General features: G+C 43.9%; 1 protein-coding gene across 1 annotated transcript; it reads left to right on the plus strand.

The window, feature by feature from the left end:
• Positions 1–17,770: 17,770 nt before the first annotated feature.
• Positions 17,771–24,234, plus strand: FAM89A (family with sequence similarity 89 member A). The gene is made up of 2 exons (XM_072856310.1): positions 17,771–18,152; positions 22,226–24,234. Exons 1-2 carry the CDS (start codon positions 17,901–17,903, stop codon positions 22,382–22,384), a joined length of 411 nt encoding a protein of 136 aa, XP_072712411.1. The 5' UTR covers positions 17,771–17,900; the 3' UTR covers positions 22,385–24,234.
• The last annotated feature ends 295 nt before the right edge of the window (positions 24,235–24,529 follow it).

Here is a 24,529-nt window from a genome sequence, read left to right on the forward strand (position 1 = left end):
TGCTAAGGAGAATTTGAGGAAGAGGAAAAATAGGTTAAGGCAGGTGGAGGAACTAAAATAATTCCCTTAGTTTTGTAGACAGCTGTATATGCACCCTATCAGTGTACGCGAGGCTTTACTCCCATGGGTGAGCGCACATGGATTTCTAGAGAGGCCGCTCCAAGCAGAAGCGGTGCTCCCAGGGAGCAGCGCTCTTGGCTGTGCGTGAGAGCTCCCTTACCTGACGGCCGCGAATGGAGATCAGCCCTCCTGCCTGCAGAGGCAGAGCAGTGGGGATTTGGCCAGCCATTCATTTTTAAGGTTTTTTTCTTCTAACTTGAGATACTGCCCCTAAGAGTCAACTAGTTTTAACTGCAAGCAGAAATCGTGTATCTTCAAAGTAAGTGTTGGCATCTTCTGTAATTGTTCAGTTAATGGGAAGATTAAGATTATAACAGTCCTACCAAACCCTTTTGTCCCAAACCAAGCAGATCTCTGCCCTGGTAATATGCTGTGCTGTCCTCATCTCTCCCTCTCACTAGCCTTCTTTTAAATTATTCCATTTGGCTTCACAACTTGCCTTCCCTTGATCTCCTAATAGGATGGTGACGCCCTGGTCCCTTTCCAGGAGCTCTGCCTGCACCCTAACCTTTCCAGACTGCCAAATTTCCATTTGCTCCTCATTTCCCTCCCGCTGTGCCACTGGCGTCATCGGTTCCTTTCTACGTTCCGATCTTCCCATTTTCTTTCATTATTTTTCTGCTAGGAAAACGCAGTTTAGCCTATTCGCTGCTGAACCACCACAGTAGTTGCTGAGTAACCAGAAATCAGTGGAGCATTACTACGTTTGCAGCGGCTCATTTAGCAGCACCGCAAATGTTTTGCACGAGGAGAGCGCGGTGATTTCTATTTGCTGCTGATAATTGGAATGTCTCCAATTTGAACGCTCCTGGGTTGGGGTTTTTTTTCTGATTTGGTAAACCTGAGTCTCCATTTGTGATCTGCGCACAGCGCAGGTCCTCCAAGGTGGAGGGTGGGATTCCTTTCACCCTGAGAGCATGGCTCATCCCACTGCGGGACAGGTGCCTCTGGCCATGGGGACCAGCTGCCCGCCGCCCCGCCTGTGCCACTCCAAGCAGCTGGTGAGGTTAGACCTGACACCCACCCTTCAGGTGGGTCAAGGTGGATGAGGGAAATGCTGTCTCCTGGGACTTTGCCTGCTAAAGTGACAGCAGCACCCCTGGCTAGGGGCTGGAGAGGTACTGCAGACATGAACGTTGGAGGAGATGGGGGCATCATTCTTCTGGCAAAATACCAGTTTGTACGACAGATCCCCACTCTACTCACTGTCCTGCCTGCTTCTGGGCATCAGGTTATTTCTGGCCTTGTTGACAGTCGTTTCTGTTCATACGATGACTGTGGGTAGCAATGCTAGCTCTGACATTCAGACTTAATTGACCTTCATCCCTCAAGGACACAGAGCAGAACAAAGAAAGGCTACGCTATAAATACACTGAAATAGGCCACACATCCTTGTCTGGAGAGCCCTTCATCTCTCCTGTCATCGTCTTGCCCGGGGGTTCAATGAGACTGTAGGTTCTCCGTGGTGCTTGTCCCAGGCACGCGTCCAGAAGCAGCCGCATGGCTGTGCAGCCTTCCTCCGGCCCACAGAGATGGTCCAGCCGCGGCCCCATTGAGGGCACTGGTCCCCTTTATTACCTCTTGTGTGCTGAAGGACATTCCCCTGGTCTTCCTTGTCTTCTCAGAAATTGTTACTAATCCCGGCTGGCTCACTTCGTGGCTTATTAGGTAGGGCGATGTGTTCAACCATTTCTTCAGCAGAAGCCATAATTACCAATATTTCAATCTAAGGTGCAACTGCCACCAACAAACATTTCCCACTCAGGCAAAAGACGGGACATTCTAAGCTAAAACTTGGGTGATACACAGGTTGGCCTATATTATTACCCACGTATAGTGACATCATCAGTAAAGTCATTATTTGAGGCAACAGAGATCTCAAAATAGTAGTAGAATTTTTTGCATGCATGTAAACCTGTTCTATGTGAGTATATATATAAGACATACCTGTTGATCAGCCCTGAGTAATTTCAGCCTGCTTTTCTGTAGCTCCACCACAACCCAGAGAAGGTGGATGGGAATGAATGAGGGGTGAATGATGGGAATGAATGAGGGGTGGGGGTGAATGAGGTCTGCAGAAATTCTGGAAGAATTCTGCTGAGGTGACCCCAGTGAGACTAGAGAGGCACTTACCTTCCACTTGCTTCTTCCTCTTTCGTATTTAAAATTTCAAATATTTTTAATGAGCCATTTGTCAGTCCACTACTAATAATTACAATGATAATCACAAGATCCCTGTAAGCATTGAAGTGGTTTTTTGTGATGTTCTAAGACACTCAGTTGAATGGTATTATATAATAAGAAATTCCAACTATTTTTCCTGTGCATTTTTTTTATTTTACATCTCTATTTAAAAAGTAAAGATAGCATGCCTTGAATCTGTAATATACAAAAGCAGCTGCCTTCACGTTCCAGCAATACAAATACAGCATGACAAACTAGATACATATATATATATATATATACACAAACACCCCCCCTCCAGCCTGCACAGCTGTTAATAAATATGTATTTTGCATTTAGCCAGTAACTGCTGTTCAAGGTTTCTTTCCAGATGCCCAGGGACGAGTTAAACATCACTTTGATTACAGGGTGATGCATTCCCCATATCAAAAGCTAGCAAAAGGAGCTCCTTTGATAGCAAAAGAGACAGCCAGCGGTGATTAAAACAAGCAAGCATCCTGGGGAAGTGTTTGAAGGGAACTGCAGGCCCTGATCAAAGCACAGGTAATGTAAGCAACACAAGGCCAGTAGGAAGAAATCCTCTCTTTTGTTAGACCAGCACACGCTATTGGAGAAAATGGGCAACTTCTGATACAAAGGCCTTTCTTCAGGTCTGTCATTTGGTCTAATAAAAAGTGTTGTGTCTCCTACCTATGTGGCTTCTCTTGCGTTCGCAGACCGCTGCTGAGCCAATACTCTTGCTGCTACGGCAGAGGTAGGTCTTGCTGACAGACATGATTGATGCCACACTGTCTAACAGTTTAGGGGAATAATCTCAGATCTTAATTATTCCAGTACAGAAATGCAGCTCCCAAGGAGAATTTATTTGAATTATTGAAAGAGGGCTTTGTCAGAGGAAGAAGAAACAAGCAGTTGAAAGACACGTTTGTCAAAGCCCAACACTTCTATTACAACAATGGCAAAAACCTATTTTCCAACACGGTGAAGGTTACCGTAGAGCGAAGCTGTCTGAAGTCTCCATCTCTTACAATCACTCTCTGGCTTTGTGCAACTTTATTCCAGTGACTTCAGATATTTATTTCTTAAATAAATTTATTTATTTCTTAATCTGTAGCTATGCACCCCTCTGCCCTACCTGACTGTCTGGTTGCCTGCCAAATTGAGACAAAAAAAGCCCTTCTGCCACTTTCTCCCCAGATCTGCAAGACTGACAAGAAATACATCTGAGAGCAAGCAGAGAGCTGAGAAGAGCCCTCTCCAGCTCACATTTGCAAGGGGTTCACTGCTTCTTGGCTCCTCCTCATCTCTCAGCAGCAGCTTCCTCCACCCTGAGGACTTGTGACCTCCTCGGGGAAGGAGGCTGAGCCGACAATTAGAGCCTGAGCCACACGTGGTACTGCGGGGAGAAAGCAGTGGTACAGGGAGGGAGAAGGGAAAGGTGATTAACTGGGATGAGAATTTCTGCAAAGGCAGCGTTTGACATAGAGATGGGCAACAACTTGGAGAAGAAAGAGCCTCGAGTTCGTGTTTGGACTATATAAGGACATAAAGCAGACTTTGGGATTGGAATTGGTTTATCCTGAACATCAGTTGGGTGCCGTGGAGAACTGTGGGATGGGACTGACCTGGGGGGGAGGCAAGTACAAGTCCTGGGAGGGGTGTGTGGCTCTTTTGTGAGAAGCTTGTTTGAAACGGCCTCCCCTCCACTGGGGTGTGCGCGAGGTTCCCCCGGGGGAAGGAGCGAGACGAGGACGAGAGGGGCAAAACGTTAAGCCAAGCCTTTACTTTTTGTGCTACTAACGTGAATCCTTTAGTGAAGCATTTTGATCGAAGGTAATGCTGACACATGCTCCAGCTGTAGATCTGCCAGTTTGCTTCCAAACCGTCTGTGATCAGAGGAACATTTTACCACCCTGCTCCGCTGCCAAACAGGCAGGCAAGCAGGAGTGAGACAGAGTGGCTGACTAATTTCCAAATGTCAAGGCTTTCCTTTAACTCTCTCTCTCCCCCCAGTTTTCCAGAGGCAGGCTGCCCATTTGTGATGGCAGCGCCTTGGGCAAGAGGACTGTTACTGCTCTTGCGATGCTGGCTACTGATGCTGCACACTGCTCCTGAAGTCTCGTCACACAGTAATCCCTGAGGAATGTGTCTTCATCTGTTTCTTCAGAGGCTGTTTTTTCTCAGTCTGTGCAATACTGTGTGAGAACCTGCTGCAGAGTCCTGTGCAAATGTCACTTGCACTTTCCTTGTCAATGAAGAGCTGAGCTCTTGTTACACATCCCGGCTTTGTACCAGCATGTACCTGTTTATTCCTCTTACAGACAGATATGGCACATTGTGTACAAGACTCTCCAGAGAGCACGTATATAGTTTAACAATAACACATTGCGAAATGTATTCCCTCTCAGAGACAGGAGACAGTATTTCCCGAAATAAACACATCCTCCATCTATCCATTCCTTCCATATTCCTGCAGACAAAGATGTGGGGAAAGAGACGAAATTGTAGCCTTTCCCTGAAAGCCACTCACAGTCCTTGCCTGACTAGGACATGGCACAGCGGAGGTCTTCACTGGGAATGTTGCATAGCCGTGGCACATTAGACCTAGGCACATGGCTTGTAAACCCCCAACGGCTCTTAATGAAAGGATTTACTCTGTAGCAGTCAAAAATCAAATGCTGAGGTATATTCAGCAGTAAACAAGAAACCCCTCCAACTGTTGAGAATCAGGGCGTTGGAAATGTCCATCAGTTACTGCCCATCAGATTGCTCACACTGCAAACCATCAGATGGTTTTGACAGCTGTGTTCTGCTAAGGCTGTAACTTCTCTGAAAACTCTCAGGGGTGATGCAAAATGGGGTAAACCCATCCGTAAGTCACACAGATATGGGTAAACAAGAAAAGCTACATGTAAAGGTGCAAACAGAGAGATGTGAAGGGAAAAATAAGAGCTCTTCACTACATACATTAATAGAAATTTGAGAAGAAATGGGGGAATCTGAGCCCCCCTTCCCTGCATGCCTTTCAGCGTAGCTGTTCTTGTTTTTCTCTTTTCCCCCTCCTTTTGACTTCTCCTTTCTGCCTTGCTGACCATTTTAATAACTGTTTTAAGGGTGCCATTTTTCTCAGTGCTGTTTCCAGCAAACTTTTCTTTCCTTTTGCCACATCTTTCTTTTTATTTCTTTATTTATTGTCTCACTGGTTACACACCTCACCCTACTGCTGGGGCAATATCCCCCGAACACGCACTTCAAATTTGCTTATTCCTCCCCATTATCTTTGCTCCAGCCAAAGCCCCAATGATCTTTGAAATCAGCTCCTTCTTCCCTGCAAAGGTCTTAACCTCAGAAGAGGCTTTTCTTCTCTCTTTACCTTTTTCTTATTTCACTGCTGCTTTTTCAAGTCATTATCTCTTTTCCACCACCAACGCAACCACCTCAAAGCTGCCCCTATGTTTCTCGTCTTCCAACCTCTCCCAAGACTCTCCTCATTGAATTTCCCATAAGGATCCCTGCAAAGATCACAAGACCCATAGAAACCCCTGCCAAAGTGATGAAATATGCATCGGCTCTACCTGCGCTGACAGCGATAGCCCTTTTGAGCCTCCCATGTCAATCATGAACTCTGCTGTTCACATGGTATCCTGCAAAGACGATAAACTAAGCACGGACTCCTGCAGAGAAAATAAAAGCTGGAAGGGCTCCCCTGGTGCTTCGCATTACACTGAGGCTTCAAAAAGGTAGGGATAAATATATTCAACCTTTGCAAGACAAGGAAGCGCAACAAAATGTTGCAGAATGACTCATTTCAAGGAGTTTCAGAAATGTGAAGGAAATGCACAGCACTGGGTTAAGATGCAAGGGAGATACACAGAGCAGAGTGGTATAAAACTTGTGAAACTTCATAGGAAAAAAAGGAGATCGGGAGGAATTAGAGCCTGGAAATTCAAAGTTAAATTAACCCAACTGTTGCATATATAGGCAATCAGGACCAAGTTGGCTTAGAAAGGCTTAAATCTGTCTCAGCATCTTCTGCCCCAGGCTCCCTAATAGTCAATGTTTGTCCCTAGACTATAAAGTATTTGACACCCTAAACCCTCTGTAGCTTTATCAGTTCTTTGGCCCATATTGCCATCATCCTAAACTAGGTCTAGCACAATGTAAGTTGCAGAGGACACACATAAGGGAATATCCTTGCACACAGGGCTGTAATCTTTTTGAAAATCATAAAAGCTTAAAGTAGTTAGCAATTTCCCAACCACTGACATCAATAAATTATATGAGGAAAGGGGGTTGGAAATGAACTGAATCTTTGGATGAAGTACGAGAAGAAAAAGAGGGCAGGCACTGCTGCTCTCTTATCAGAGCAAGGACAGAAGAAAAGTCTGTGATCCTCTCATAGCCCTTCGGGCAGGTTCTTGGGTACAGCCATGGCTCGCTGTGGGGCGAGGGTGCTAAACAGACTTGAGCTCTTCCTCCTTTTAGCACGAGGCAGCCCGAACAAGCAGCACCTCCAGCCAGATCATGGATGTGTCCCTCCTTCACTGACTACCTGACCCGGGACTTTAAACCCATGATACCACCACTGACATTCATGTATGCAATTCATTTTGCATTAACAAAATCTGCAGGTGAAGCTTTTGCTCAAAACCAATGGAGTCTGTTTCAACTGTCTCAAAACGTAGCTTGTTTTCTCTAAAGGTCCGTTGCAACAGTCAGCTTTAACTTGATTTTTCCACTGTTTTTATATAACCATTTGCTTCTACACCAGAGAACAGATGCCAGCTAAACACAAATTTATGCCAGTATGACTTTAATGACTTCAGTGGAGTTGAATTAAGTGATGTGTTTAGCCTCGCTTGGTAGTGTTCCCTTCCTTCTGTTTTTGATAAATTAACCAGTTGTGATCATGGGTTTTTAATAAACTGACAAGGTCTAATTTCTTCTTACAGCTGTGGGCTCCCTACCTGATAAGCATAAAACAAGACGTACTAATACCACTATTTTTAGTCATCTTTTAACCTACGTTGTTCTTGTTTATATTTCACTTGAGTGTTTATTTTTTTATTTATGCATTATTTAATTTTTTGCCTAAATACCAGTAGAAATGAAGCAATGCGTGATGATTGAGGAAAAATTACCATACAAGCATTGTTTAAAGGTATGTAGTTGAACAGTTCTGTAAACTGGGAGGAGAGGAAGAGCCAGAGGGGAATAATCCTTTGTTCAGGCTAGGCTGCCTCTGTCGTCCGAGAGGACAAAATTAAGACAGTAGAGCATTGCCAGGCTGCACTTCCACTGCCATCTGAGAAGTGCCCAAGGGGAGTTGCGCTTTGCTAGCTGAAGCTATTTTCCTTCCCATCTGCTCAAGTTGATTTAGAGAAGTGCATTATGCAACCTAACTGCTCTGCTGTAGTCCTGCTATGTTGACGTTCAAATGGATGTGGCAGCACACTTAGCACTTCTAGAAGTTTTGAGGAAAAGGAGTGATTATAGCAAACCAGGCTTTTCAGTCTGCAATGGTAAAGGTATTGCTATATGGCTATCAAAAAAAAAAACGGGGGGAGAGAAAAAGAAGAAAATAAAATAAAGAAAATACCCGAGGAAAGCTGACGATTAGAACTGAGAAAGGCTGAAGTATGCTCAATTATATCAGCAAGAAGGAGTAATAGCATGAAAACCAATCAGGACAAGACCAAGGACACATTACCTGCACAGCTTCGGTGTTTGGCAGCGCAACAGTGGTGTTGTCGTGCACCAACAAGGCAGGGCACGGTCACCTGCAGTCCTTCAGATCGTCTCATAGCACTGCCAGTATGGGAAGTAGGATTTGTAAATCACACATGTTAAGTGCTTGCCCTCAGCTAAAAAAAAATAAACATTTTAGTGACTATTTGTGAAACGTGATAAAACATTCCTATTAATATTTAGTTTAATGAAGTCCTTCTTCAGATTCCCTACATTTTCCATTATAAAACTGGTGGTGTCTTTTACGCAGGCTAGTATTACAAATGACACCGTCTTTCTTGATCCTTGTTTATGTGACTATTAGGCATGTCCCAGCTCTATTTGGTAAATCAGCATTGCTATAAGGACCTAGCTCCCCTGGGTAAAAGGGTGACGGCAAGTTTGTTAGTCAGCTCTTCTCTGAAACATTCAACATTCAGACACCACAGACATCCAGTTGCTTTTTAAGAGCAGGGAGAAGCGGTTGGTCACAATGATCTCTGTGACCAACCATTTCCAGCTCAATCTACCCTTGTTCCTTCCAGAGGTGAACAAGAAACCCCAAACACCATCACTGCACTGATTCAGCAGGGCTATATGAACCTATCTCAGGCTGCTATGTCACAGGTTTGCACTAGTCCCAAAAAGCCCATTTTCCCCAAGAACAGTCCAGGTTGTAGTTCAGGAAGGTATGGACATACAGGATGAAAAGCTAAAGAGGCCATAACTCCCTTGACAATACAGTTGCATCTGGTGCCGGCTTCAAAAATCCCCCATATGCATTGATTTGGCTCTACGCTGTGCTGCGTTTATGTATTATGAGCAGCTGTAAGAGTCATCGCTGCTCCTGGGATGCATTTGACAACCAGCCTGCTGCCTCCACTAAAAACTGACATAAGCTCGTCTTTGAGGTTGAGTACCACTTACTCAATGAGCAGGACATGCACAGGCCTTTGATACAGAGCTTATTTCAGTCCTAGGACCTAACCCAGTTCCCTCTACAGCTGAAGTCAGTGGACAGACCATCATTGACTTCCATGAGATTTGGATCAGGCTTCGTGAGGCTTGTCTTAGGAATGCCAGAGGTCTCCAGAACATATTTGGAAGCATCTTCCTACGAAAATCTTGGAAACTATCTTAAATTGAATGCTTCTTGCAGTTTTAACTAGCTAGGGCTTTGCTGATATTCCATTAAATGAATGAGAATTGAAAGTAATTCATTTTCAGAATCAAATCTAGAGCAGAGACAGCCAAGTATTTAAGTTCTGAAATGATTAAAAAATCACGGTATTTATAAGTTATTACTTGTTTATCTTCTGATCTATGACAGTTCACCAAAGTGATATAAAATTATCATCTTACCTCTCTCTCTCTCTGCCTCAAAGCACTATCAGACCAAAGAATGACTCAACAAGAATAAAGTTGGTAAATATAAATGGCTTCATCAAAAGAGCGAGTGCCACAGGACGCAAGTAACCTGTTCTTAGAGCAGTGACAGAATTATGTCAAATCTGTTCTAAAAATTTTCATAATCATTGAAACATAAAAGAGCTGGTTCTGGTTATTTTTTGCTTACAGTTGAAAATTGACAAGAATTGTGACGTATCTTAAAGCTATTTCAGGTCACTGATATTCCAAAAAGTTCTGCAAACTGCTAATTAATTAAAAAGCAATTGCACTCCAAAAAGTGACCATATAAAAATGGTAAGTTGAGCTCAAAGCACGTATAGCTTGCACTCCAAATCTTATTTCTCACACTGTAGGGGTTTGTGGCCTTGTATAAATTACATTTGGTTTACCCTGTCACAGTTTCTAAAAAAGAAGCTGAGAGTAAGGAGAGTGAGAAGGAACAAGTTCCTTTTGCCTGGCAGACCTGTAAACTCAAGAGCTGCAAAAGAGCTCCACCGCTTTTGTCTCATCAGCACTCTTTAGGTATGCAAGTGGAAATCAAGTTATTGATGGGCCTTAAAACTGCCTTTTAGGACGTGTTTTTTACCATTACCTGCATTTATATATCAGTACAAAGTTGCTAGTTGCTGATGCACTAAATAATAATAAGAAATAAAGAAATAAAGAGACAGGAGTCTATGAAACAATAAGCTTCTACAACGTCATGTTATCAACAGTTCGTTTTCACGGCAAGTGTTGGACTTGTTAGCAATCATATTTCTGACGGCTCCTATTCAGGCAGTCTCTGTAGGTGTCCATCTTCCTTGGCCAATTCAGCAAAGAAAGACAAAGAATCCTTTAGTTTGCATTTGCCCAGGCAGAATGACTCTTATTTTTCCAGACTTGCCAAAAATACTTCAGAAATCCCTGTTCTTTCCTTCTAACTCATCTGTGTACCTGTTTGTTCCTGTCAGCAACTGATTACGGCTGCAGTGATCGGCTTGATCTGATCTCATTTCCAGCACAGATGTTTGGTTTCCACAGCTTCCCCTCTTTGTGGATATTTGTTGTCGCATTTCCCCCTGCAGGAGTTTTAGTCTTTTGTTTTGTTTTATTTTAGTTTTTTGTTTCCTTTTGCAACCTTAACAGATATCGCAGCTTGCTTTTTGGTTTAGGCTCTGCCTGTGCCATGCTCCAGACGGCCTCAAGTTGTAAAATAGCAAAGAAATGACTGGATTATCGTATGGTTTGATCCTGCCACGTGTGTGAGTTGTCTCCGACGATACAACAGGTGGCTAAGGTGTGCGCAGGAACCGTTGCACTCCAGCACAATCCCCACCCGGCAGCGATGGCTGTTGGCATTCCAGCTCTTCCCCAACGGCTCTGCCAAGGGAGGACAACTCTGAAAAGCTGGAGGGACTTCAGGGAGGGAAGAGGAACTGAACCTTTGGACCCCCCAGTGCTCTGGATGTGTTTCTCTCAGTCTACGCGTCTGTCTGGGACAGTGATGTCTGGCTGCAATAAACCGAGAAGAGTGATCGTGTTGTGAAGCACACAAGAGCTCAGCACGTGAGGAGAGGGAGCATCCTCCCTCTTGGCAGGCACAGCTGCCTTCTTGGGTAGGAGTCAGAGAAGCAACCATGCAGTTTGCAGGGCCTCAGAGGGGCGTTTCTAATAGAAAAGCGGGGAAAAGAAGGGGGGTGGATTGTTTTTGCGCTATTATTTGAAATGTGAACTGCTTTGATAGTATTTCTCTGACAGGTTCACGTCAGGTAAAAATCTGATATCATAAGTACTGACACCAGGAAGTTGTTTTCAAGCATTATGTTTGCTGCATGGAATATATTTTATTTTTAAATACTGACAGTATTTTAAAGTTATTCCTTTGCCTATACCATTATAAAAGTTGATTGCCCATCCTAAATAAGGCTCAATCTTGTTGCTGTTTGGGTGCCACATACTAAAACGCTGCAAGAAGCAATGATCATAGTTCAGCTAGTAGAACACCTGCCTCTGAGTCCGTAATTACTGAGTGCCCCTGCATTGAATTTAGGGGTCACTGGGCTGCTGAATGTACTGTTCTTGTATGAAATATGAAACAAAAATTCTAATCACTTGTTGGCCATTAAATAACTGATGACAGCTTTCATCAGAGACTCACAATAGCTTTGCTCCTCTAACTGTGCCAGGTAATTACATTCTCTCTACCTAAATGAACTTTCAATTACAGAGAGTACTTTTCTCCTCTAAACTGTTTAGAAATAATGTTATGCACTGTTAAATGATTGCCCTTGTCCCACCTCAGGGGTGGCTCAGTTTCAGCACAAGACAAAGAGAGCCAGGTCCATACACGGATGCTCCACACAAGCTGTCGCCCAGCCTCAATTCGGCTTCCGGATGCTGTGCTCTCGGGCATCGCCGTAGCCTTATCCGTCCTGTGCAACCCCAGCTGCTGGAAGGAAGAGGCCCTACTGAAATCTGCTCATCACTCTCCCCTTCTGAGAGCTTGCATAGGAGCACAGCCTGTTTGCAGCACCAGGTAGTACTCCAGCGCAGGCGGACGGCAGCATGGGATAACAGCATTTGGCCCAGCTGAACCGAAGGGTATGAATTGGGTTTTTTATGGCCTCAGTTTTGCATTTGATTATTCAGCAACGCAGGTCAGGCACAAATCTGCCTACTTGCACTGTGGGAGAGGAAGGTCATTTTTCAAGAACACAGGTACATCTGAATATAAAATTATGCCCCCCTCCCCAGCAAACATTATAGCCATTCACAGCTGAAGAGAAGTGTTTATCTCCTGAGCAGTGTAATCTACATCTATCTTATGGAGATATGTTATCTAACAGATTTTTGTATTCAGCCTGGAAAAAAAATCTTGTATATACATTTACTAAGGGAGAACACAGAAGAAAGAAGCAAGAAATATGATCTCTTTATTAACATTAGCTGAACATAATACTATATAGAAACTTCCATGTTTGCTTACAACTGACCATTTTGCAGAGAAATAAACAATTCTTTTAAAAAAATGATTGACTGCTACTCCTCACTCAAAAATGCTTCAAGGCAGCTATCAACCTGCTGGAGGATCTGCAGTATCCTGCACTCTGCAAGCACAAATGCTTCTTACTTCTTCCGCACACCCGCAGCCATCCCTGTTCAGCAGCGCTTTCTGTCTGCTGTGCAGTTTTGTCTGCAGATTTAGAACTCCCATCATTTTTACCTCAAACGACCTCGGCCCAGCTTAGACAGCATCCTCCAGATTTGACCCCGATGCAGATCTCACTAAAGGAAAGGGTCTGCTCAGTGTCACTAGGATAATAAGACAAATACCCTTAAAGCCTGTAGCTCTGATCCCCTGGCTATCTGCTTTCAGTAATCAGATTCTGGAAAGCTGTTACTGTAAGTCAAGTCGGTGCTGTTAAGAATAAGAAGCGCAGTGTTGTGAGGCTAACAAACTGAACTAACGGCAGAGCAGCAGTAATAAATGCCCCCTCAAGCCATCTTTTTGAAGAGGCAAATGCTTATCAGAACCATACTGAACTCATAGGAAAGGGGGGGGTGGAAATCAAAAGGCACTTTGAAGTCCTTTTCTTTTGTATTTTTAACACAGTAAAAGGAGATGAAGGGAAGATGTTCAGAGCCATTAAGAGCTGTCGGCATGAGACTAGTTTATTACCTAATTATCTCACAAAACTCTGCTGGGTTCTTCCATGGCTATGAATTTTCACATAATACTGAAATTATTAATTACTACAGCCTACCATTGTTTCTCGTTTCATTTTGGAGGACTTGCTTTTACCAGCTGATACGAAATACTAAAATGGCTTGCTTTCTTAATTACGACAGAAATCCTAAAGACAAGGACACATTGCAGGAATATTAATTCGGTGTGGTCTAAAAAACAATTCTTTTCTCTGTTAGAGTTCACATAATGGAGAAGAATCTATGAGACTGAAGCAGTAGGAAAAAAAGACTGATACTGCTACATCTAATTTAATAAAGTGAGAGTACAGACTGAGGAGATTTTAAAACCAATGGCGCGCTGAGTGATGTACTATGGAGAAGATTTATAGTTTGATCTAAGGTTAAACAGAGACGTGAACAAGACAGATTTTGGCATCATCAGGAAAATAAATGGTTGTTTACCTTAACTTAAGTCACATCAACTTTATATCAGATCAAGCCCTTACTTGTCCTGAGCATGACCCTTCCTATAACCCTGAACCAGAATTTCTGATATGAAAATACAGACTTTGATTCTTTTTTTCCCCTTCAGCACTTGGTAACTGATTGCAGTGTAAAAAAAACAGTGAGAGAGAGGAATTAGACCTCTCGTCATTGCAGAAATGTAACAGCCTATTTGCCACATGCACATGCTCTTCGGATTTCCATACTGCTTCTCACTGCTTTATGCTGGGCATAAATTAGTTCAAAAATCCATACCATCCTCACTGTGAAAAGGAGAGAGGAAAGAGAGCTCTGCTTGGAGTAGCTGCCACTTGCAAACAAAAAGGGGAAAAAAAAAACCCTACACGCACATTATTGCTGGCTGGAAGATGCCTTCAGTGGTGAAACTGTTACTCACACACACAGATCTCCACAGACCAATCTGTGTAACCTCCAATTCCTGCTTCCTTCTGAATCTATTGCCCTTGCTCTGCCCAGTCCTAATCACCTTTCTGATAGGTATGAACCTACCCCCCATGCCCTAGACACATTCTTTCTCCCCTGTCATCAAAATTTTGCTTTTTCTGGTTCTCCATGAAAAAGGAAGAATTAGCAGTCTGACTCACTGCAGAGGGCTACAGGGCAGCCTTAGGTATCAAAGAGAAGCTGAGGAAGGCAGCAGCAACAGTGCACGCATGGCAGCTGAAGCAAGAGGGACAAAAGCAAAAGGCAGGGATAGGAACTAAGGCGTCAGAGACCATAGCTAAGGGTCATTGCTTTGGAACAGGGTCCGTGCAAGGACAAGGACAGGAACTGGTGAAAAACCAGCAACAAGGGCAAGAGGAACAGGCTGGGAGAGCAAGTGGCACACACAAGAGTTTATAACCACAAGAATACGTTTCATCAAGAACTTTAAACTGGAGCCTGGATCCCCAAATCTCCATATTTCTGTGTTTCTAGCAGTTAGTTCTGAACCCCACAGACAAAGGCTGAGGTGTCTTTCTTGGGTATCTATGTGGTAGCAGATCTATAAAAAAGGTAACCAGGGAACAGTGTGATCTCTGTTCCTCCACATCAGTGATAAAAACCATAGGCCCCATGAGAAACAGAGTATGTTCAGGCACTCTGACTACAGGAGCAAATGGAAGAGTAAAGCATGTGTCACTAATTATTAATTTGTCTTGCATATGCCCAGTTGTGATATCTGGATCCTGACCCATCCTTGACAAGGAATCCTGACTGCAAGTTAACCCAATGAGAGACATCTTGCAAACACAAAAAGGACTTTAAAAAGGTCAATGGCACTGACAGATGAGCTCTGGTGCATCTTGTTTGGCAAGTTTTAAGTATCACTGCTACACAGTGAACAAAATGTGACATTAGCCACATCACTGCAAAATCTGGCGTCTTACTTTAAATCTCTAATGAAGGTAGCTTTAAGCGAAGGTGCTGCTCTGCGCAGGGTGGCTTGAAGCAGAGGCACATGTTCTTCTGTCAGTTCTGTCGGGCGGAAAATCATCCCTAGGAATCACAAACCAGGCACTCAAAATTAGTAGACGTTTTTTACCATGACCTACCTTTAGCTCCCTGTGTCCTGGTTCCAGTTTTGGATAACACACCACTTTCTATCACAGAGTTGTCATAAAGAAGAATCATTAACATTTGTAGATAAGTCAGTTATTAGAGGGAAAAGCATCATAGAAAAGGCTGTAGGAAACAGTCTTAATATGTCAATTCGAGATACACTATAATGCATATAGATCACCACATTTGGAAAGAGGAATGTTAGTAAATGATGTACAAATTATACACAGGCATTGTGTATCCTCCTAATGAATGAGGAAAGGAAAAAACATCCCATATGAATATGTAAATTAAAAATATACCATAATGCATTTGTGTAAGGAAATAGTATGGGACACCTCTCTTCTGGCACTTCCTAATTCTTTATGACATAAACAACATGTATTTTTACTGTGGGTTTTTTTAGGTAACGACCTCAGCAAAGGACAGTTTAGACAAGTAACATGTTTCTGTAGTTCAATTCTAGGAACAAAGAAAGACTGAGAGTTTTATACAGCTAACAAAAGCTTACTCCATAACCAAAAGACATAACTGCAAAAGACTCCAGCTTCCAGTATCACCACGTTTTAACTAGGTCAGACTAAATAAAGCAGTAGATTTAGATTTTAAAGGATAGTTATGAATCTAATATGAATGAAGGCTAGATAAGGTTGCCAACTGAGAGAAGGTTCACTGAGAACGCAAAAAATCATTTTTTTTATTTTTCAGATGACAAAGTTGAGCAGTAAACCAGCATAAAGATTTTTGCAATAGTAAAGATATGGCAACAAGGTGCCTAAAGGACCCAAGTGTGAAGAAAATGCACTTAGAATCTAATGAGATCAGGCAAGCTGAAAAAAAATAATTAAGATAAGCTGGTCTAGATAAAATAAGAATATTCACAAGCTTTTCCAAATAGCTGTCATCTGGAAAAAAAAAGGGGCATGGGATGGAAGGAGAAAAAATAAATGTGTTCACTAATAAGCAGGAAGATTAATACAGTGCCTATATCCTTAGCAAACCGAATCAGTATTTTTGCTGTCAGGCACCCTTGGCCTGGAAGCACAAGGGGCATGTTGACACTTTTAATCTACAACAGGGATGGTTTTAAATGCCTTTAGTTTCATAAAAGCTATCAGCACTATTTTAGTTTTCACAATCGACCTGGGCAGAAGTGGCATCACGACAAACAGGGGAAAAAGATATCTTCTTGATTCCAATGTACAAAGCACTAAAAAGCACATCAGGTCATCTGAAAAATCAATCCCTATAGTGGCATGTAAACATGAATAAAGATTGGCAAAAGCTTCCTCTGCTGTAAGTGGTTTTAAAACAATTATCGCAGAGTCTGATAACATTTAAACCATGAAAAAGCCACGCGAGTCTGGGAACAAAACTGAAAATAACGTAGAGGCTTAACTCAAAATCACTGTACCTGGTTATTTCTTGAAGAGAAAACCCCATAAGCAAAGCAGAGCTGTGGCGATAGGACTGCACCTTTAAACAAACCTGGCTTTGCAATGGCAGCGCATTCCCAGAACTCCAATTTTATACCCTGCTTCGATTTGGATTTTGAATGATCAAAAATTGCCATAATTTATTCAAAAGACTCCAGAGACACAAACATGTCAAGGAAAAAGGGGGAACAAATAAAAGGCTCAGAAATGCACTTAAGAGTTGGCACACTGAGGTTGCGTTCCTGTGATATGAGCAGGAACATGCTCATATGAGGTGTGTGTTCCTGTGGCTGCACTGGCAGCTTCAGGGATTCCCGTGCCGCATCCCCCTGCCCAAAACCACCCTGTCCTGCAGCGTGGCACCCTTTCCACCAGCCTCTCACGAAAGCGCATGGGTATTACTGTAAGCCAGAGCAATAAACTGCTCTGTGAATAAACCTGGAATTAAAACAGGGGGGTTTTTGTAATAAAAATAAAAACGCTGTCTCTCAGATTGAGAGATGTGATTCACAGAGCAGATACACCGAAGTTTGTTTAGTTGCAATGCTTGGGGATAAAGACTTCCGATAGAAAGCTTGGCTGTGAGGATGTGAAGGGCAACACCTCGATGGGAAGGGGAGAGCACTTTCGTGTTATCAGGTGACTGAGATAACACCATCGCCACAGAAGAACCGGCTACCCTACGCCTATAGCATTTAATCCGCTTTCACGCTGGCTTTCACTGCATTTCATCCCCCCTAACCTCGTCCCGGCACCCCCGGACCGAGCCCGGAGGCTCAGCCCCGTCCCCGCTGCGGCCTTCCGCCTCTCCCCGCCCCAGGGCAGGCGGCTGCGGCGGGGGTGTTTCTGCGGAGCCCAGGCCCGCCGGCCCTGCCGGCCCCGGCCCGAGCCCCCAGGCTGAGGCGGGAGGCAGGCCGGCAGGCAGCCGGACCTCGCCCGAGGGGACGCGGGCCACCGCGCCGCACCTCGCCTCGCCTCGCCTCAGACAAAGCCGCCGTGGCGTGGCGTGGTGCGGCGCGGCGCGGAGCGGAGCGGAGTGGCGGCCGGGCCCGCCCCCGGCACGTCCCGCACCCCCGAGCACCTGCGGCCCGGCCTCCCCGCCGCCGAGGGCCCCCGCCCTGCCTCCCTCCGCCAGCCCCCGCGCGGGCTCCTCCGCCCCCGCCCCGCCCGCCCGCCCGCCGGGCCTCTCCCCCCCGCCCCGGCCCGTAGGCGGGGCGGGCTCCGGGCGGCGCCTCCCGCAGCGGGGCCGAGGCGGCTCTTTCCGTCGGTCGCCGCCGCCGCCGCAGCATGAGCGGGCCGGGGCTGCTGGGGCCCGGTGGCGGCGCGGGGCTGCCGCCGCTGCCCAAGAGCCTGAGCGGGCTGCTGAACTCCTCCTCCTCCGGCGGCGGCGGCCAGGGCGGGCGCTGGCGGGACCTGGAGCGGCTCTACGCGCAGAAGTCCCGCATCCAGGACGAGCTGAGCGGCGGCGGCCGGGGCTCGCCGCGGCCGCCCAAGCCTCCCAACCTGGACGCGGCGCTGGCCCTGCTCCGCAAGGAGATGGTGAGCGGGGCGGGGCGGGCCGGGCCTCAGCGGGGGCGGCGGACGTGGCGAGGGGCGGCGGGGGGCGCTGCCGCCGCCGCCCAACGGCCTCCCCGGGGCCGGAAGGGCGCCAGGGTCCCGGCGGCGGCGGCGGCGGCGGCGGAGCGGGCGGCCCGGGTGGGTGCGGGCCCGGGCTCGGGCCCGGGCCCGGGCTGGTGCAGCCCCACGTAACCCGCCTGGCTGCTGCGGGGTGCGGGTACCGTGAAACCCACCGGTAACGGCATCGAGGGGGAGTCAGGACCCCCGAGTCCACCAGCCTGCGTCTGTAGCGGTGGGGCTCCCCCATCTGCGGGCTGAGAGCCGTTTGACGAGGGCCTCGGTCGGTGGCATCCATTTGAACCTGACACCCATTTTCAAAGGCTGTCGTTAAAAAAAAAAAAAGCATCAGCACTGATTCATTCAGTTCAAGTGAAGTGCAATTAAACATATTTTTCTTCAGGACTTTTGTTTTCATTCTGTAGCGCGGCGTTATTAGGGAAATTCCTCCGGGCGACCCGGCGCACCTTTTGCTTCAACACTAATTTGGGTGTTGGTGCTTTGCTGGTGCCAGCTGCAGTTGTAATGACTAATAATAACCTGAGTGTTGTGCACTTAGTATTCTGAAACATATAAAATCTGATATTGCTGAGAATCTGCCTGTTTTAAGGCCGCTTTTCTCGGGGTAAAAAAGGTGTTTGAGCACAAGAAACTCCGCTGAAAGACCTTTCTGTGGACTTAGAAGGACAACGTAGCGTGCTGAAATCTTAGTCTGCCACCAGTGTTTCAACAAGTAGTTCAAATACAGTTTGAGATACTCTTAAAACTGTGTGTTAGAGTTGCCAGTTTGCATTGAAGCACAGGAAGCGCAAGTGGCTATCGACCGCTGGGACTTTTATGTCTAGTGCTCTAAGGGGAAACAGGGATATGATCTTAGTCGTCTTAATTCTTTCCAAAAAAGCAAAGATAACTTGTTACAAAACTCTAATCTATTTTTCCTAATGGAAAATCAAATTAGATACTTGTTAAAGTCATTTGACAACTAGACTTCCCCTTTGATACTCTGTTACCCTTCATGATAATTTGATGAAACACTTCTGAAGAAAAGAATACTTCACTTCTGAACGCATTCAAGACTTTCAAGCAACAGTCTTCTCAACTCCAGGTGTACTTTTTTGTGGCCTGTACAAATTAGAGAGACTCGCGTACGAATAGGCTGCCTTTCATCAAGTAGGTAATAGCACTTTATATTGAACATACTCTCTTCCAGCAGTCAAAGATAGCATTTCTATTGAGTAACAAGCTTGCTTTAAATTTTCAGTAGTGAACGGGGAAGAAATGCGTAGCAGCATCTTTTCCTGCATGATCAAGCAAGGTGCTATGAATAGAAGTTTTTAAAGATGAGAAAGTGATGGATTTAGATGCTTTGGAGGGGGAGGGATGAAAGGAGAGGTCGCTTCAGAACTGTGATTTTGAGGAAAAGTCGATTGCATGGGACTGTGCATTAGAAGTTGTCTTGTAGGTGCTATGATAAAACTCTGGAGTCAAATGCAGGTTGGCTGGGATTAAAAACTTTATGCTTGTGCTAGCAGGCTTGGACGTTTCTTCAGGCTTTTGCTACCTCGGGGATCATACTTGAAAGTCGTGAAGAGCTAGAGGCTGCATTTTTCTCAATAGACTTACTGTTCTTGTGTGATTGTTTGACACTAGTGGCAGCTACAGAAAAATAAGAATCTAAATGTAACTATTAGGTGTTAAGGCCTGCTAAGTTTATTCTGCTGAGCAATTTCTATCTTGGAGATTGCGCTTGGCGTAGAACTGATCTTCACAGAAAGCGCTGAAGGGCTTTACAGAGCTGAAATGGGAGACCTGCTGGGGAAAATGCTCCCACTTTCCCCAGAGATGAAGAACCGGTCGTCTGTCACCAGGTTGAGTTTTCTGGCTCAACTCACTCCTAATCGCTCTTTGAACAGTTCTTCACCACAGTCTTGTCCTTCAGACATTTAGCTCTGATGTAAGTCTGCCTGGTGGGTCTCATGTTCATATGTCATAGCGTTAAGTCCAGCTTCACAGCATCCTTTCTTACCTGAGGCGAGCAGTTTGTTTAGGTGGGGCAAGCCAAACTTTTGTCGACTGCCACCTCCACAGGTTGATGTTCAGACTTTATTCTTGGGCAAGTAAACAGTCATTAGCTTAACAGGTCTGAAGAAATTACTTCAGCAGGGCTAGATGAAGGGCTGGATATGGTACAAATACCTCTCTTTTATTTTCCCTCCTGCAGTCTTGCTTGGTTGGTTGGGTTTTGAGTTTTTGGTTTACAAATTTTTGCAGAAGGAGATTTGCACAAATGCTGGTTTCCTCTTACAGAGTAGAGCGCAAGGCAGAGTAGCATATGTTTCTTGCGGAGTGCATGCTTAAACAACAAGGGGAGAGGAAGTTGTCGTGTTCCTTGTAGAGGAAAATATAGATGGGTAAGAAAAGCAGCACAGACCCGAGGTGGTGGAAAGGCTTGTCTGTAACCTCCCGGCTGCTAGAGCAGCATTCTGTGTCTTGTTCCATGTCTTGTCCTAAAGTCCTCATGTTCGGTCTGTACGGGACATCATGGCTTGGCTTCGTGACCTCACCAAGTAATTTGTGTTGGTCCTGAAAGACACTGTATCCTAGTTTTCTGAGTTGGAATGGCATTGTGGTGTGTGATGCCTCCCCCCCCGCCCCCCCCCCCCCCTTCCTCCTTCCATCTTTAGAAAAAGGATCTGGTAGGATAGTTCAGCAATCCAAAGGAAGATCTTCATGCTAGCCTCTTGTGGTTTTCTTGTGTGCCGAGTGTATCTGTCCTTAGAATTTAGGCATGTAAGGAGAGATTTTTGAGGTAAGAGTTCTCATTCTGGGTAAAATGTAGCCTGGCGTTCAGGCTGTAGTAAAGGCTGTAGTAAAGCCAAAAAAAATTTTTTTTTCCTCTGAACATGAGTTGTAGCAAAAACTTATTTGATGAAACTGAGGCTCACTAGGAGCAGCCTGTCAGCTTAACACTTATTTGAAAATTAAGGCAGAAATGGCTGCTTCTTGAAAATGCTAAATTGGATAGTGGTTTTAATTTACTGCAAGACAAAAGCTAGATTTAATTTGTTCTGTCTTGGATAGGTGACAATATCAAATGAACTCTCCATTTTGTTGCTAGAGAGGGAAATTGCTTTGAGTTAAATGACTAGCTTTATTTTGCTTTGTGGTACAACGTACCGGTTTTGTACCTGATATAAAGATGCAAGCTACAAGGTAACTTTTTTTTAATGTTGCTCCAAATCTTTAATTATCTCTGGAACTACTATTTTAGAAGTTTGGGGACCAAAATATTAGGTGCTTAATTATAATTCAAGCCTATGCTTGAGTAGCACGTGAAAACATTCTGAAGATTTTCAGGCTACAATGTATGTCCCTATCTCACTTCTGCTTTAGTTTTGCTGCCTTCAAGTAGCATGCTGTATTGTGCTAGACATACCTAGCCTTGTCAGACGCCTACATACGTTGATACAGAAAAGAAAATTATAGTAGAAGATACTTAGCCGGGAAGTGAGAAACCAGCTAGAGCTCCATTTGCAACTTTTAATCCAGGCCGCTTTAAACAAAAACAGAGAGCCTATGATACTACGTCAGAAAGATGTGTGAAAGACACACAGAGTTACTGGAAAAGTATGTCTCTTGCATAATGAGGAATATAGAGTTTATGAATTTATCTGTAGTGCTTCAGATATGAGTGAAGTGCTTACTGGAAGTTAAGCAGGGCGTTGTAATACTACAAAATCTTGAAGAAGATTTTCTGTTTTCATGTTCTGCTTTATCGCATCACTTTCCTTGTTCTTTTTTCCAGTTTATCCCATGGGGAGTCTGTCACCTTAGAAAATGAATTATACTTCTATATTTCATAACTGTTCAAGGCAGAAAGAAGCTTGATCTTCTTGTTTAGCAATAAAAGCATTATTTTATATATATATATCTCTCATACTGTCAGTAAAATCACAATTGTAATACTGTTTGTTTGTTTTGAATTCTTCCCCCCTCAGGTTGGCCTTCGGCAGCTAGATATGTCATTACTGTGTCAGCTGTACTCCCTGTATGAATCAATTCAAGAATACAAAGGTGCCTGCCAAGCTGACTCTAACGCAGACTGCACGTACGCTCTGGAAAATGGTTTTTTTGATGAAGAGGAGGAATACTTCTAGAAGCAGGAAGATTCACCTCCAGGCTGACCGAGGTTCTTTTGTCCTTCTCTCCCTGTAACACACCTCAGCAAGAACGACTGGAATCTGTACGGATCTCCCTTCCTGAAGAGGAACACCCAGCTACCCCGAGTTGTGTTAAATTTACTTATTTTAACAGGCTGTCAGTACAAGTTACTCATGCAAATACCACTTGAGGGAAGTGCTGTACTCTAACTTTTGAAGAGTCCTCAAACATGCTTGACAGGAGTTTTCAATTTAATTTGCAAGGTGGGTGTTTTCAACTTACAAATGTTGGTAGCTTATAACTGGAATTTTAATCGTAGATGACAGCAGTGACTTCCTGAGTTGTAATAACTTCATAAGGGGGAAGGGAAGCCTCCGCTGTGGTGTAAATAGCTATAGGTGACTTTTTTTTTTTTTTTGGTCAACGGTATTGATAAATGCATTTTGAACAGGCATCTGGATGCACGCACATCCTCAGCTCTACTAAGCTAGTTCTGCTCTTATCAGCTGCATCCAGTTTTGTACTGGGTGGATTGTTTACACAGTTCAATTTTTTTTTTCTCCTTAAACTAGTTTTGACTTTTCCTTATTCCTAGCTTACAAGCTGTACATGTGATAGTGAATGTTATCAGCAGGTTTTCTTCTGTTGATCTAATTCACTTTCTTGGTACTGCCACTTGGCATTAACTTTTATACTATGGTCTGGATTTCTCGCATCAACACAGCTCTTTGACCTGCTAAACTCTGTTCTGAAATGGTTTGCTTAGCTTTTACTGTACTGCATAGTAAAAGCACAGATTCAAACATAGTCTGTCTGCCACTATGTGGCTTGGAATAACATGAACTCTTGTGCAAGTGTTCTCGATCATATGAAGAATAAGGAAACCTCTCATATGACAAAATGGGACAAATTGCAATATTTTATACTGAGTGAACTTTGTTTCTGTAAGGTAGGCTACAGCTCTTTTTAAAAATGCAAAATAAGTATTTTGAGCACATACTTTGCATATGTTAAAACTTTTTATACTAACTTGTTCTTTGAAGTGTAACTTATTTTTGTTTTCAGAACTTACTAAAGCACTCAGTTAAGTTTTTATTATTTCATAGTGTGTACACATAATGCTTAATCAGCTTGGAAAATGAGAGTTGCCAACTATCTGAGTCTTCACCCTTCTCTATTTTAAGTAAAATCAGCTCCCAACGCGATTTTCATTTCTTAACTTTAATTCTAAAGATTGCTGCAAAGCACAGTGCCTGAATCTTGACACAACCTAATAATTAAGGGCTTAAATCTCAAAGGGTTTTTGCATGGTTCATGTCTGGCATGCATACAGTTTACAGAAAGAATTGGAGATCACATCCTGGGGTAGCTCCTCTCTTAGTTTTTAGTAAAGGCTAGGATGTTGCAGTGATAAGTCAAGAGACTTCCAGGATGGAGTTTTTGTGCATTCCCTCTAAAATCAGTTTATTTTAGTGGAATTTAAAGGCCACAAGAGTAAAGACTGTGCTGTAATTGTGTATGTGTATAAGTTCTTAATATAGTCTGTGGCAATGGTTGGATTTTTTTCATGTTAATTCTGGTCTAATTACTTCACTCGCCCAAAACTAAAATGAATGATAAGGCAAACACAGATAATCCAAATGGCTACATCTATATTTTAAAAGTTGTGTATATATGTATGACTATATATACATGCATATGTACATACAACTTTATGCTTTGACTTAAGAATGTATCAGCTTTGAATATAATTTGCTGTGCTTTTGGTATTTAGATGAGGCTTTTTCTAGTCTGTTGAAGTACTGCTATTTTCTTGCTCTTTCTGAAAAAATAAAAAGCATGATGTTCAGCATAACTTTTTAATGTTGTGTGTATTTTAATTTACCATTTCAGTGAATGCAAACCCTCCCCCCTTCCCAACCTCCCCCTAAAAAAACTAGGACTATTCATCACCCCTGGATTGGAGCAAGCAATTTTTAAATTACAGCAGAAAAGGTTCTACCTGCCTATATTTGGAATGGGAATTTCCTACTTCTCTGTCTTAATTGGATTTTACTTATTTGTGAATTCAACAGAGAAAATCCTGTCTCTACTAGAATTAACAATTCTGTTTTACAAATCCTTACACGGTGCCATTCATT

Source organism: Ciconia boyciana, chromosome 3 (assembly GCF_034638445.1).
Source record: "Ciconia boyciana chromosome 3, ASM3463844v1, whole genome shotgun sequence".
NCBI classification, from domain to species: Eukaryota; Metazoa; Chordata; class Aves; order Ciconiiformes; family Ciconiidae; genus Ciconia; species Ciconia boyciana.

Coding starts and splice junctions, on each gene's coding strand:
- FAM89A (XM_072856310.1), top strand. CDS start 17,901: ATGAGCGGGCCGGGGCTGCTGGGGCCCGGTGGCGGCGCGGGGCTGCCG. Junction 18,153..22,225: donor CCCTGCTCCGCAAGGAGATG/GTGAGCGGGGCG, acceptor TTCCCCCCTCAG/GTTGGCCTTCGGCAGCTAGA.